Source organism: Typha angustifolia, chromosome 1 (assembly GCF_048772165.1).
Source record: "Typha angustifolia cultivar Huaian chromosome 1, ASM4877216v1, whole genome shotgun sequence".
NCBI lineage: Eukaryota > Viridiplantae > Streptophyta > Magnoliopsida > Poales > Typhaceae > Typha > Typha angustifolia.
This window is the reverse complement of record NC_133239.1, coordinates 4,374,385-4,387,691: the sequence shown is the minus strand read 5'-3', so window position 1 is coordinate 4,387,691 and position 13,307 is coordinate 4,374,385. Positions and strand designations below refer to the sequence as shown.

The 13,307-nt window shown below is 33.2% G+C and overlaps 1 protein-coding gene across 1 annotated transcript; it reads left to right on the top strand.

Moving 5' to 3' along the window:
• The first annotated feature begins 4,104 nt into the window (after nucleotides 1-4,104).
• On the top strand, nucleotides 4,105-13,044 carry LOC140767320 (O-fucosyltransferase 1-like). The gene is made up of 9 exons (XM_073107183.1): nucleotides 4,105-4,313; nucleotides 4,408-4,576; nucleotides 5,684-5,765; nucleotides 5,877-5,947; nucleotides 6,105-6,193; nucleotides 8,056-8,179; nucleotides 8,298-8,581; nucleotides 9,457-9,586; nucleotides 12,117-13,044. Exons 1-9 carry the CDS (start codon nucleotides 4,306-4,308, stop codon nucleotides 12,720-12,722), a joined length of 1,563 nt encoding a protein of 520 aa, XP_072963284.1. The 5' UTR covers nucleotides 4,105-4,305; the 3' UTR covers nucleotides 12,723-13,044.
• Nucleotides 13,045-13,307: the final 263 nt, after the last annotated feature.

The following is a 13,307-nucleotide window of genomic DNA, read 5'->3' as shown; positions in this document are numbered from 1 at the left end:
GTTTAATTCTCATTATATCATATTTTTTGTAAATACATAGAGATTTACATTAGTTTATATGTAAATACTTAAATTACTAATTAATTTGCTTATTTAGGATCCTGATTAAAATTAGCTAAAAACTTTGACAAGGCGTCCACACGACTTCCTCTAATGACTTTCTATCTCTTACCGCAAAGCCAAACATGGAAAACTTTTACTAAATTTCATTGAGTTTATAGTTCTAAAATTTTATGAGTCAATTTCCTTATTCATCATAGTCTAACTTATGATTGAAGTGATAATTTTACTTCTTACAGTATCTACAATTACAGTAAGAAAAGTTTTTATTTATGAGAGAACTATTTAATTGATGCATTAAATAATTTTTTTTCCCTAAGAAAGTCGTAGACTTTGAATTAGCGAGATCCCAACTACAAAGGAAGTCTAAGGATGCATCGCTCAAATCCTTAAATTTACTGGCAAGTTTGTAAGCTATAGTGTTGTTACATTGGCTCGTGTACCAAACTTTAATATAAGAAATGTAGCAATTTACCTCATTTTTTAAACTGTTGGATAAATAATTCAATTGAAATACTCATTGCAGCATGGTTTTTTTAATACACATACAACTCTTATATTTTACATAGAACCACTTGAAATTAATTTGATGTGATTCGGACTAGTTCGGATCACCTCGAAAGACAATGGGCTCCATGGATTGAGTATAATTATCTTATTTGGTTATTTTGTTTAGTCAGAGCTTTAGTAGGTTAAGATTTTATTTAATTAGCTAAATTCAGCTCTATATAGTTTTGAAAAAATATTCGTAGAATATTATACAGATATTCGAATAATATCACACTAGTTGGATAAGATCACAACCTCTAGAACTACAACTTTAGTATTCATAACTTATTCAGATTCAGAATCTATGTGCGAAAAAATGAAGAGTTATATCTAGGAATCTGTGTCTCTACCCCTGAATCTCAACTGCTGCGAATCGTATCAAGCCGGTTTGTAATATAATTAACCGTTAAATTTAAATAAGTTAGACATAAAAGATGGAATTATTATTATTCTCAATTTCATAATTTTTTTTCTTAGTTAAGAGTATTTTTGTCTTTTTTCTATTAAATTATTAAGATTTAACTTGAAAAGTAAGCAAAGTATTTATGCAAATAACAAATGTTTTAAAGGGCATGCGTTCAAATTTTAATGGGGAAAAGTCACTAAATTAAGACTCCATATAGATTGCCCATCTTGTAGTCATATATTCAACTCTTTTAGTCCATCGAGAACGGCAAACATTTTACCCATAAGAGTGTCAATGAAGATAACTCTTTAAGACCAAACTTTTATGAAAATTTGCAAACAAGGATGTTGGCACTACCATAGTGATTAGCGTGCTAAGAAGCATTGTCCCAATATATGTGGTCTCCAGTTAAAATGTCTAAGTTGTTGTAAGGAGCTTCTTTTGCTATGCAAAACTCAAGGAGCTCGAGGTTGTAAATGCTAGAGCTTTAGTTAAAAATACAAGTTGTTTCATTAACAATCTCCATTTATGGGGCCATAACTTCCTAAAACTCTAATAATTGTGTGCCTTTCAAAGAATTTAGATGATTGTGAATACTTATGCTAGAAGCTTCATAGTAAGATTTGAGCTAAAGATTCTAAAGCTCAAAATTTGCTAGCAAAACCCATTACTCTAGCTATATCACAGCCAAAAAAAAAGGTGTTCCTTAGTTTCGTGATCTGAGCAACATAAAGGGCAAATATCTTTGTTTAAGATAGATTGGCAAATTTTTTTCCCAAGCTTTGTCTAAGATAGACATGATGCCTTTCATCAATATAACTCCATTAAAAATCTCTAACAAATTTAAGAACACCCATCAAATTTAAAACTAAATGGGTCTCTTATCAGATATTATGTTATAGCTACACAGATATACTAAGACTGCTGAAATATTTAGTGTTTTATTCTTATGTAAATTGCTAAAAAGTTTTGATTCATCTTAGTTAAATTTAAACTACCCACCAAATAAACAACTCTTCTTTAAATCCAAAACTGCTCCGCTATACTCCTCTACGACACTACTAAACCATATCCTCTAACCTTTTCTTGCCACTAATTAAGCTCTCTCCAAACTTTTCTTCTACTGTTGTATTTCTCTTCTAAGTAAAAATTTTATACAATTACATTGAGAGAAGATATAAAAAGTGGCATCCTTTACCCGATAAATCAGCATAGCTTCCTCAGGTAACAAAGAGAGCTTTAGTACTAACCAACTATAATAGAGTTAGTAGTTACTTTTTTTTATAACTAAGGAGGTCATATAATCGACTTTAACCCAAAACAATTATTGTGGAGAAAATTGTTTAGTGATTTGATGACTTGGCTCAATTACTCAGCTTAGTTGATGGCTTACTAAAAGAGCTTTAGTACTAACCAACTATATTAAAGTTAGTAGATACCCTTTCTAATGACTAAGGAGGTCATATGATCGATTCCAACCTTAAATAATTATTGTGGAGAAAATATTTGGTGGTTCGGTATCTTAGCTTAACAACTCAGTTCAATTAATAGCTTGATAGTGCGGTTGGCTTGGAGGAGTAATTCGATGACTTAGAGCAAAATGTTAGCGACATTTAGTTCGAAGAATAATTCGACAACACACACTGTTTAAAACCTAAACTATATTGCTTAGTAAATTGGCTAAAGTTTGGTGGGCTTTAGTGCCTGTGTATTAAAAAGGTTGATCTTTTGTCCAGCCCATATATAGCATTTAAACTCTTGAAGAATAAAAATTAATAAAGACAAAGAGGACTTTAGCTATTATGCTTTTGCTTCTTGTCTAGTGAGTATTATTAAAAAAATGAATTGACCATAATATGAGTAGTGTAACAAAGCTTACTTCTAAAAATGTCACCACCATGGTCGAAGTATTATAATCATATACAATGATAGTGAGAAAGATGATATAAATTTTTTTGGATGAATATTAACCTAACTGATATCACAGAATTGCATATTTATTGAATCATTTTTCATACTAATAAATCATCAGCATTTAAATGTTTTAGTATGAAAGAGAGAAGAAAGTAAGAAGGGTTTTAGTTGAAATACTTATTTTAAATGAATTGCCAAAGTGTTAGTAATTATTTTTATATATACGTAAAGCACTGATAAGTTCAATAGTCCTCTGACTAGCCTCATTTTGTATTAAGTTCGGGATATAGACTAGATTGATAAATAAGTTTTAAGAAAGCAAACTTTAGTTTAAAAAAACCTATAATTTTTATGTAAATATGTGAAATAATACATGTAGTTACTTTCTTTTCTTAGTTGAGAAGCCTATACGTATACTTTTATTATAGCAGGAGTTTTATATAGGTAATAAAAAAGTTTAAGGGAGTGTATAGTTTAGGAGGGTTAAGTATAATCATTACAAAAATAATTTGTGATAAATCTAATAACACCAAATATTTATTATAAAAAATGTGATAGTTTAAGAGGGTTAAGTGCAATCAACACAAAAAATAATTTTTGTGACAAATCTAATAATGCCAAATATTTATTTTAATTTTTTTATAAAGAAAAAAATGCAATATAAGATGATAGTCACATGCCGCCAAGTATACGATTATTGAAGATTTTTACATTTCGTATTTGAAATGCACACAACAGACTGCGGTCGAGAAATAGAGTTTTTGACCAAACTAGACCACTTTTCAATTTTTTTAATCAAAATAAACTCTCTCTCAAATTTATTATCAAATATAGTTTAATTCACTGTAGCTCTAATAAGATGCTAAACTAATTAATATTTTTAAAATACTAATCATTTCTGCATTTTTATCACTAAATAATATTTTTTTTCGTTAACTACCGAAAGATTAAGTTAAAAAGATTTATATATATAAAATGCTAATCAGTTCAGCGTATTAGAACTAGACAAAAATGTAGAATGATTAGCATTTTTATTTAAAAATAAAATATTAATTTGTTTAATATTTTTATTAGGGCTATAGTAAATTAGATTCTATTTAGTAATAAATTCGAAGAATAACCTATGTCCATAAAATTAAATCGGAACGGAGCTAGTTTGATCAAGAACTTTCAGCAGCAGGCGTAAACATGCTAGGCAAGAATTATACGGACGTCCTCAGTGTCATCTCTCCCAGCGGCAGGCCATTCTTAACCTAACCACCATCTCCAATCTCATTTCATATTCGCCAACTCTCTCGAAACAAGGCGAGAGAGAGAGAGAGAGAGAGAGAGAGAGATCTAGGTTTTCTTCCAACAGAGAAGCTGATTCAAATCCAATGAGGAGGTACGAACTTATTTCTCCTACATCTGGATTCAATCTCTTATCTATCTGAACTACTTTTTTTACTAAATTTCTTCGACTTTTCTTTGTTTTGCAGTAGTAGAGGTGGAGATGTTTGGGGACGGAGAGGAGCAGGGCCGAGGCAGCTCGGCGGGGGGATGAAGGGGATGGCTGGGCGGCTCTTAATTGCCTCGATCGTCCTCGTCATCTGCACCCTGTCGCTGTTCTCCTCGATCGGCTTCACTCGCCCGTTTGATACTGTGGAGGTTGGATTGCTTTCCATTCCTCTCGATTTCCTTTTTGTTTTGTTGGTTAGTATCAGGTGTGGTCTCATTGATCTGCTAAAGTGTGAATGTTCTTTATCTTCTATATAAGAAAGAAAAAAGAGTAATTTTGTATAACTGGATAAAGTAGAATGCAGGTGTCTCAGTGAGTTCTGACCTAACTTCACATTTCTTAGACCAGATCTGTTCTTTCGTATTGGTTGTCCTTATAATTCTGCTTGCTTACTTTCCATTACGTTAATCAATAGTCCAAAGCACACTGAAATGTAGGGCATATATACCAGGTACAATGGTGTCTTCTATTTAGGCATGTAAATATCTCTTTATCAAACGCTGTAGAGTATGAGAGAAATATGTGCAACTCCAAAATAAGTAATGGCATAATTCCGGAAATAACCATTGAAATCCAGTTCGTGGATGGATTTTTTTTTCTCTCGTGGAAAATTTTACAAGTCTTACCAAACTGAACAATAACAATCAGGATAGAAAGGACGAGAAAAAATAAAAGTAGCTTTATTTTCTAATAATAAAGGATCAGAATGGCATAAGCATGTAAGTTGGTACTTGGTAGATATTCCAAGCAAAAAGCTTGTATGTTGTTTTGCTGTTGTTTGGCTTAATTTCTTAGGTAAAGCCCTATCAGGTGTTATGGCTTGATAAAAGATGTGGCCACTTACAAGCATTTAATCTACGCACTTGCAACTAAGAGACAAGTCAAGGATCATATCTTGTATTTTTGTTTTTCTTTTCTATTTCATGCTGTTTGGTAGTGACTGTATCCAGCATCATTACCCTTGTTTAACATTAATTTCTCTCAATTTTGATTTATCCATTCAAAATTCTGTGTTTGGTTCAATACGTTGTGGATTCACATGTACTAATAAAAGTGTTTCTGTGTATTGTACTCCTGAAAAAGTTACAATATAGTATACATGATTTTCCAGATAGTGATTTACACTAAATATCATGACATTTGCTATAGCTGGTAAAATATGTGCGCTCATCCTTGCCGCATTGTTATACTTTCTTTCTTTCTTTCTGACATTTATGTTTTTCACTTTTTCTTTCACCTTGCCGACATCTGTCAAGACTGTTGATGTAAATAAGCTGTGGAAAACTGCTAATTCTGGTGGTTGGAGAGCATCATCAGCGCCACGTTCATACTGGCCTCGTATGTCATTTTGTAAAACCTTCTTGAAGCTCTTCTAGGTATTCTCATGCTGATATAGTTTCACACTTTGGTAATTTAACCTCAAGTCTCTTTCACAATTCGGTTTTATAGCCCCTTCAAAAGAGACTAATGGTTATTTGCGAGTGCGCTGCAATGGTGGATTAAATCAACAAAGAACTGCGGTATGAAACATATATTTAGTTTAGGGATCATTGAGTTTAACCATCTATGGTATTAGTGCTTAGTCTCTCTCTCTAGGACATATATTTCTATCAGTGTGATTCTGTTTATGTCCATCTGTTTCATGAATTATTTAATTCTTTTACCTGGAATGTGTAGATTTGTAATGCTGTTCTCGCTGCCAGAATCATGAATGCTACATTAGTGCTGCCTGAGTTGGACACAAATTCTTTCTGGCGTGATGAGAGGTGATCCTTTCGGTCTGGAACCATCCAGCGTCTTGTTTCTCGTATTTCTTTTCTTAGTTTGGATGAACAGTTCAAATATTTTATTGAACTGTCATAAAAATAATACTTAAATTTATGATGCTCCTGCTGACATTGTCACTTCAGGATACTATTTATTTTCTTTCGAATTAGTGGTTGATAACTTATATATATATTTGTATTTCTATCTGTATTGACATAGGGGTAAGAAAATATGTCATTTAGCAATTAACATGGAATACAATCTTACGTCAAAGTTACATAAGCATTTGATATGAATGGTTAAATGGTTTACTGGTCATCAACTTCAATTATTTTTTTATTTTTGTTAGAGACTTCTAATGCAAGGAAAAAATCAAGGAAATTCATTTAATTTTCCATTGTAGCCCTGAATCTCACCCAAAAACAGAGGAACCTATATGGAATAATTTGGGCAACCAGTTAGGGATAGATCTACATGATCTAACCTTAAATTAAGTACTGATTTTACTTATTTAAGGCTCATAGTCTTGGTTAAGTGAAACAGGAATTGTTTCCCCCCCTAAATTTGACCTAAAATTTATCCTTAAATTTAGAAGAATATATATCTAATGATTGTTATATCTACATGATTTACCCTTCAATAGTTACGTATAAAGTATATCTAGATTCATGGTAATAACTGGGAAACTTATATTTCTGCCATTTATCTAAAAATCAAACCTTTAGCTTCCCTAGTCTTCATAAGAAAGTGGATGTCACTCTTATCCAGCTCAGTGCAAGGGTGGATGCTAGGTGCTTCGTTGGTGATACTGTAGTTAATTAGTTATACCTTAAAAATAAGGTGAAGATTGCATAAAGAAATTGCGGAGTTTAATTATTTGATAAGGCACCAATATTAATTTCAGTAGTGCCGATTCTTTGTGGAATGCACCAAATAACCAGACAGTAACATACATCATTGGACATCGAAAACATATGCTAAGAAATAGGGCTTGTCATAACACAGTAGTGTTGCTATATAAATATATAGCTAGTAATATCTTCTGTTTTAGAGTAGAGGTTTTAAGGTTCATGGTTCCGATTCTCTTACTTCAAGTAACATTTTTATTCTTCAATCACGTCTTGTACTTAATTTTGGTTTGCAAGTCCTGAATCCTGATACTACTCTTTTCAAATGGTTCCTTTTCATAGTTAGTTTGTAGTTATCATATATAAGACACAAGAAAAAGATGCTTTATGAAAAATGTCTTGCCCAGAAACACTTTACAAATGTTTAACAAAAAGTGATTGTGTGGCATCATCCTGTTCATTATTGATTAAGATGGTCGTGAAATGGAGAGAGAAAATTCAGGGGTCCATAAGATTCACATCATCACTTTTCATAGAATGTTTGTAAGCATAGCAAAGTTCATGCTTTATTATAATAATTTTAGCAACAAAAGGCAAGCTGTAATGAAGTTAATTAACTTCCTATTCTAAAATGTGGTCCATTCATCCATATAGGTGACTACATATGTATTTGTGGTCCCTATAGTTCTATAAACCTATTATCCTGTTCTAACACAGAGATTCATCTGCATGAAAACAAAAAACTTTATCACCAATGAATAGATGTGTAATAAAATTCAAATTGATTTAAGATCTCATGACCTGTGTTTGTAGATATATATACAAAAGGCTGAACTTTGAATTCTTGTGCATTTTATACTGAATTCTGTCTTATATATTGTTAGAAATTTCTTTGCAATATGAAGTATAAAAAATTACGAAATAATAGTTTGTTATTATATATCTCATTGTTTTCCTCTTCTGGTATTGCGTACTCATTCATTTACTAATTTGACATTTGTACAAATACCCAGTGGTTTTCCAGGTATCTATGATGTTCAACATTTTATCAAGACACTGCGGTTTGATATCCGCATAGTTAAAAGCCTTCCAGAAATTTCTTCAAATGGAAAGAGCAAGAAGATGAAATCTTATCAGGTTAAACACTAAAGTCTAGTGGTAGTATAATTTTTGATGGTACTAAGAGCACATTCATGCTGGCTTTCTTTTTATCTTGTTCCTTTTGATGAAACAAACCTTACATCATTTGTTCCAGATTCGCCCACCAAGAGATGCTCCTTTGAGCTGGTATACAACATTTGCTTTGGAAAAGATGAAAGAGCATGGTGCTATTTATCTCACTCCTTTTTCACATCGTTTAGCAGAGGAGATTGATGAGCCTGAACTCCAAAGGCTGAGATGTCGCGTGAATTATCATGCACTTAGGTTCAAGCCTCATATTATGCAAATAAGCGGTGAAATAGTAGAAAGGCTCCGCAGTGAAGGCCATTTTATGTCGATACATCTTCGATTTGAGATGGATATGCTTGCATTTGCTGGGTATGTGTTTTTAGCTGAATTTTGTGAGATTTATATGTTTAAAGTCATCTACTTACATTTTCTTCCTATGTAGATGATTATGTGGAAATAATTGGGTGCTGGTTGTCTTCGTAAATCTGTAGAAATATTTGTATGAACTATGAACCAAATATCTAGTGCAGGCACAGGACATTGATATTACTATTTTTATTTTCCATACACAAGCTTAAAATATTAGTTACACTCTAATCTTAAGTTTGATTATGTGTTTACAGTCATCTAATTGTTTTGGTGAAATAATTAGGTATGTTAAAACTTACAACCAGCATTTTGGAATTCGAAATAAGTTATTTTCGGCTAATAAGGATAAAGTCCAATTGCAGTTTGACCTACTAAGACATTTAGTGACATGGTTCGCTGGTTCAGTCTCATTTGATGGAAAACTATTTTCATATCTCAGCAATTAACAAGGCATACTAGTAGATACGTACTTTATTCTTATTGATGGAACGCAAATGGTTAATGGGCAGCAGGCACTACACTAGGCATTTGGTAGGGCTTGTCTTCATTTAGGAGCTCATGGATTTAAGTCTTAAAAAACAAAAACATTCTTAGATATGAGGATAAGACTGCGTACATTTCCCCTTGCATTTAAGAGGTCATGGTTTTAAGACTTGAAAAATAAAAACAATATTATTAGATATGGGAGTAAGACTGCATACATTTTCCCTTCTTAGACTTTGCATTTTGGTGGGGGTCTTAATTTGATTACGTGATGCCGCATTGCCAACTGACATGGATACGGTTTTCTATCAAAGTGAAACAATTTTCAGATTCCGTAACATGATTTGTTGTGTCTGAGAAACATTTTTCATATTCAAGTGTGAAAATTTCAGGTGTATTGACATATTTACGCCAGAAGAGCAGAAAATTTTGATCAAATACCGAAAGGAAAATTTTGCAGAGAAAGAACTTGTTTATAGGGAGAGGAGGCTTATTGGGAAGTGCCCGTTAACTCCAGAAGAGGTACTCTTATTTATGTTTGTCATTATGCAAATTTCTTGTAGTTTCTAGTCTTCCAAGTGTATGGATTGGTAAACAGTACAACCTGCCAGTTTACAAAATGTTAGTCTACTTTTTATGTTGTATGATGTATGATAATCCAACATCTCTCTTAGGTGATCTCATGGTTGCTATACTAGTACTCTTTATTCCATTAATGATCTTTAGTTTGTATTATCAAACTTTGGAATTTGCTCTTTCCACTGGAGTTATCAGAAAGGAATTGACATTAGCCATCTCTCTTGAGCTACCTGATATTGGAAGTTGGAATTCCATATTGTTGCATTGATTTTTTTTTTTCAAAATTGATTTGAAGCTTAGGGTCTTGATTGCCTAGCAGTCTGAAGCTTACACTTGTCGTTATTATTGGGTGGCTTTGGCTATAGCTCTCTCCTTAATAGCTTGTACCATAAGATTATGTTGCAAACAAATAGCATGGAGAGTTTTTAATCAAAAATCCTGAACAACGACAAAAGAAAAGAAAAAGAAAAGAAAAGAAGATGTCTACATTATAAAATGGGATTGCCATTTTATATCAATATAATAGATATCTTAGGATGCCAATCTTAATCTTCTTAGTATTTTCAAAGATTCTATCTGATGCATAGCCTTTCAAGCATCCAAAAGAGATTTCTTCTCACAGGCAGTTTGAATGTCATAGATCACTTGTGAAGTTTTGGATCTTTTGATTCTTTTCAGATGTTCCCTTATCAAACTTGCATGGATAGAGTTGTGGTTTGACTCTACCCACAAAATTTCTAGTCCAACTCTCCTGTACACTAGTTTCATTGGCACTGAATGAGTGAATGTACATGGGCATAGCAAACAGAGGGGTAGAAATGAATGGAGCCGATTTACATATGTTCACTGATATCAAGAAATCTATGGATCGAGAGTCTTCATCTTTCTAGTTTGTTGCATATTAATCCTACCAGTGGCAGAAAAGTGTGAATTGGGAGTAGGCCGGTCAAACAATTGTTTTGTCAACTGATCACACAATTTTTATTACTGGAGCTGAACTCAAACTGAAACTAGTTTTGTCAACTCAATTAAGTCAAGCTCAGATTTGTACCAGCCTAATTAGTAACAACCCAACAAAAAGAGGGCTCTAGATCCTTACTCTAACACCACAGGCAACACACAAGTGATGCTCATCTTTTTATGTGCTGGAGCTATTGTTAGGGGTGAAAACGGGTCGGATTAATTCCGACCCGACCCGCTATCCGACCCGACTTGGATCGGATTCGGATACGGGTCGGATATATTTTTCGGATTTGGATACGGATATCGGATATCCGTTTACCCGTATATTTTTTTAAATGATTTACAATTTTTAGTTTGCTTATTTAACTAGTAAGTATTAATATTATTACTAATAATACGTTATATATCATTTATAGAGATTAATTTCTCTAATTTTATATATTTGACATACAAAAAAATTATTTGTTGTAAAACTCTTAATAATTTTGTGTTAATTATATTTAAATAAAATATTATAATTATTTTAAATTTAATCAATATCCGTTTAAAATCCAATTCTTTATCCAAAAATTATCCGTATCCGTTTAGTTAGGATATGGTTTTAAATTTTGCTATCCGTCTAATATTCGTATCCGAACTAAAAATACGGATCCTGATATGGGTTGAGCATTATCCGATCCGTATCCGATCTGTTTTCACCCCTAGCTATTGTACATTAATCTTTCAGTTATCCCTCTTAAAAAGGAACATAATAAAATAATGAATGAGACTTTTTCTCCAAGGTCTAATTCCATCTTAAGTATGATACTTATACAGAGAACCTTATTCCATGACTATTTGAAGTTTCCTGTCATTCAGCTAAGATTAGTCATCAATTAGATATTAGCTGGAGGATGTTGCAAGTTGCGGAGGATGTTGCAAGTTGCAAGTTGCAACCAAATTGTGACTCATACTCTAGAAAAATATCTGTAGTATCAAAATAGACAAGCACCTCAGCATGTCAAAGGTGATTTCTCGGAAGAATGTGAGGAATATGTTATTGTGCTGTGATGTAGCAAATTGTCTTTAATTTCATTTCTTGTAATGTACAAGTGCAAGTACAAAGGAACTCACATGAAGATCTTGTTTCTTGTAGAAGAAGACCATTCAGATCAAGTTAATCTTTAGAGCCTTGCCTTTATATTTCTTTGAAGTTGTAGAACATAATAGTATATTACAGGCTTTCAGTACATAAGATCAATGCTGGTCATGGGGGAATACCAAATAGTGATCGTCATGTATTGGGCTATTACATATTTTAAGTGTCTAATTTTGATGCCTTTATTTGAGTACCTATAAAATGGCAACCTACTATCTGGGCTAAGCTGCTGATCACAGTCAATAACTGTTCTGGGTCTGATCTGTTTATAGAAAATAATATAATTACTTTACTTGGATGATCATCGAAATTATTACATGTTGATTGTGAGAAATAGCTCCATCCTCATAATTCATTGTTGCTGCTGTGCAGGTGGGTCTCATTCTGCGTTCCCTGGGATTTGATAATTCAACACGGATCTATCTTGCTGCTGGTGAGCTTTTTGGTGGAGATCGCTTCATGAAGCCATTTCGAACAATGTTCCCGCACCTCGAGAATCATAGTTCGGTAGGACCTGAAAAGCTTGAAGAGAATGCTCGAGGATTGGTTGGTTCTGCTGTGGATTACATGGTCTGCCTTCTTTCTGACATTTTCTTGCCAACATATGATGGGCCAAGTAACTTTGCTAACAATCTGATGGGCCACCGCCTATACTACGGATTCCGGACTACAATCCAACCCGACAGGAAAGCCCTAGCTCCTGTATTCATGGACAGAGAGGAAGGGCATGCAGCCGGTTTTGAGGAGCGGATCAGGCGCGTCATGTCCAAGTCAAAGTTTGGTGGGCCCCACAAACGTGTCCGGCCTGAGTCTTTCTATACAAACTCATGGCCCGAGTGCTTCTGTCAGATGAATGCAAAGAATCCCGTTGACCAGTGCCCGAGCAACAAAAATTGGCAAGGCCTAGATACCCAATTGCAGGATGAAAAAAGTGCCCTCTTGGAAGATGCCAAGGCCAATCGAACAGAAACAACTTAGTGACTTAACAGAAGAGACTCAGATTTGAAGACAAGCAGCTCATTATTTGTGTACAAATACGGTTTCCGGATTGCACAGTGATCCGAAGATGGAAATGATTGCTTGGCTTGGATTTAGATTACATACGGAGGTCAGAGAATGAATGTCAGGTTGGCTCCGCGGGGACTATATTTTGTAAAGAGATTGAGATTTGGATTTTGCCCTCGGGACATTTAAAGAGCTGTAGATGAGATAAAAGAAGTGGAAATTTATTTTTTTGTAATGACATTTCTTTTTAACCAGGTAAGGTGTAGAGTTCATTTTTCTACCCTTGTTCTATCCAGTTAGAGAGTTTTTGACCAAACTAGACCTCGTTTTAAATTTTATTTTATCGAAATAGACTATTTTTTAAACTTATTACTAAATAAAGTCTAATTCATTGTAGCCTTAACAAATATGCTAAATTAATTAGTATTTTTAAAAATACTAATCAATTTAGCGTTTGTTAATTTTTTTTAACTACTAAAAGATTAAATTAAAAGGATTTATATATATATATATATATATATAAAACGTTAATCAATTCAGTATTTTAGGATCAAACAA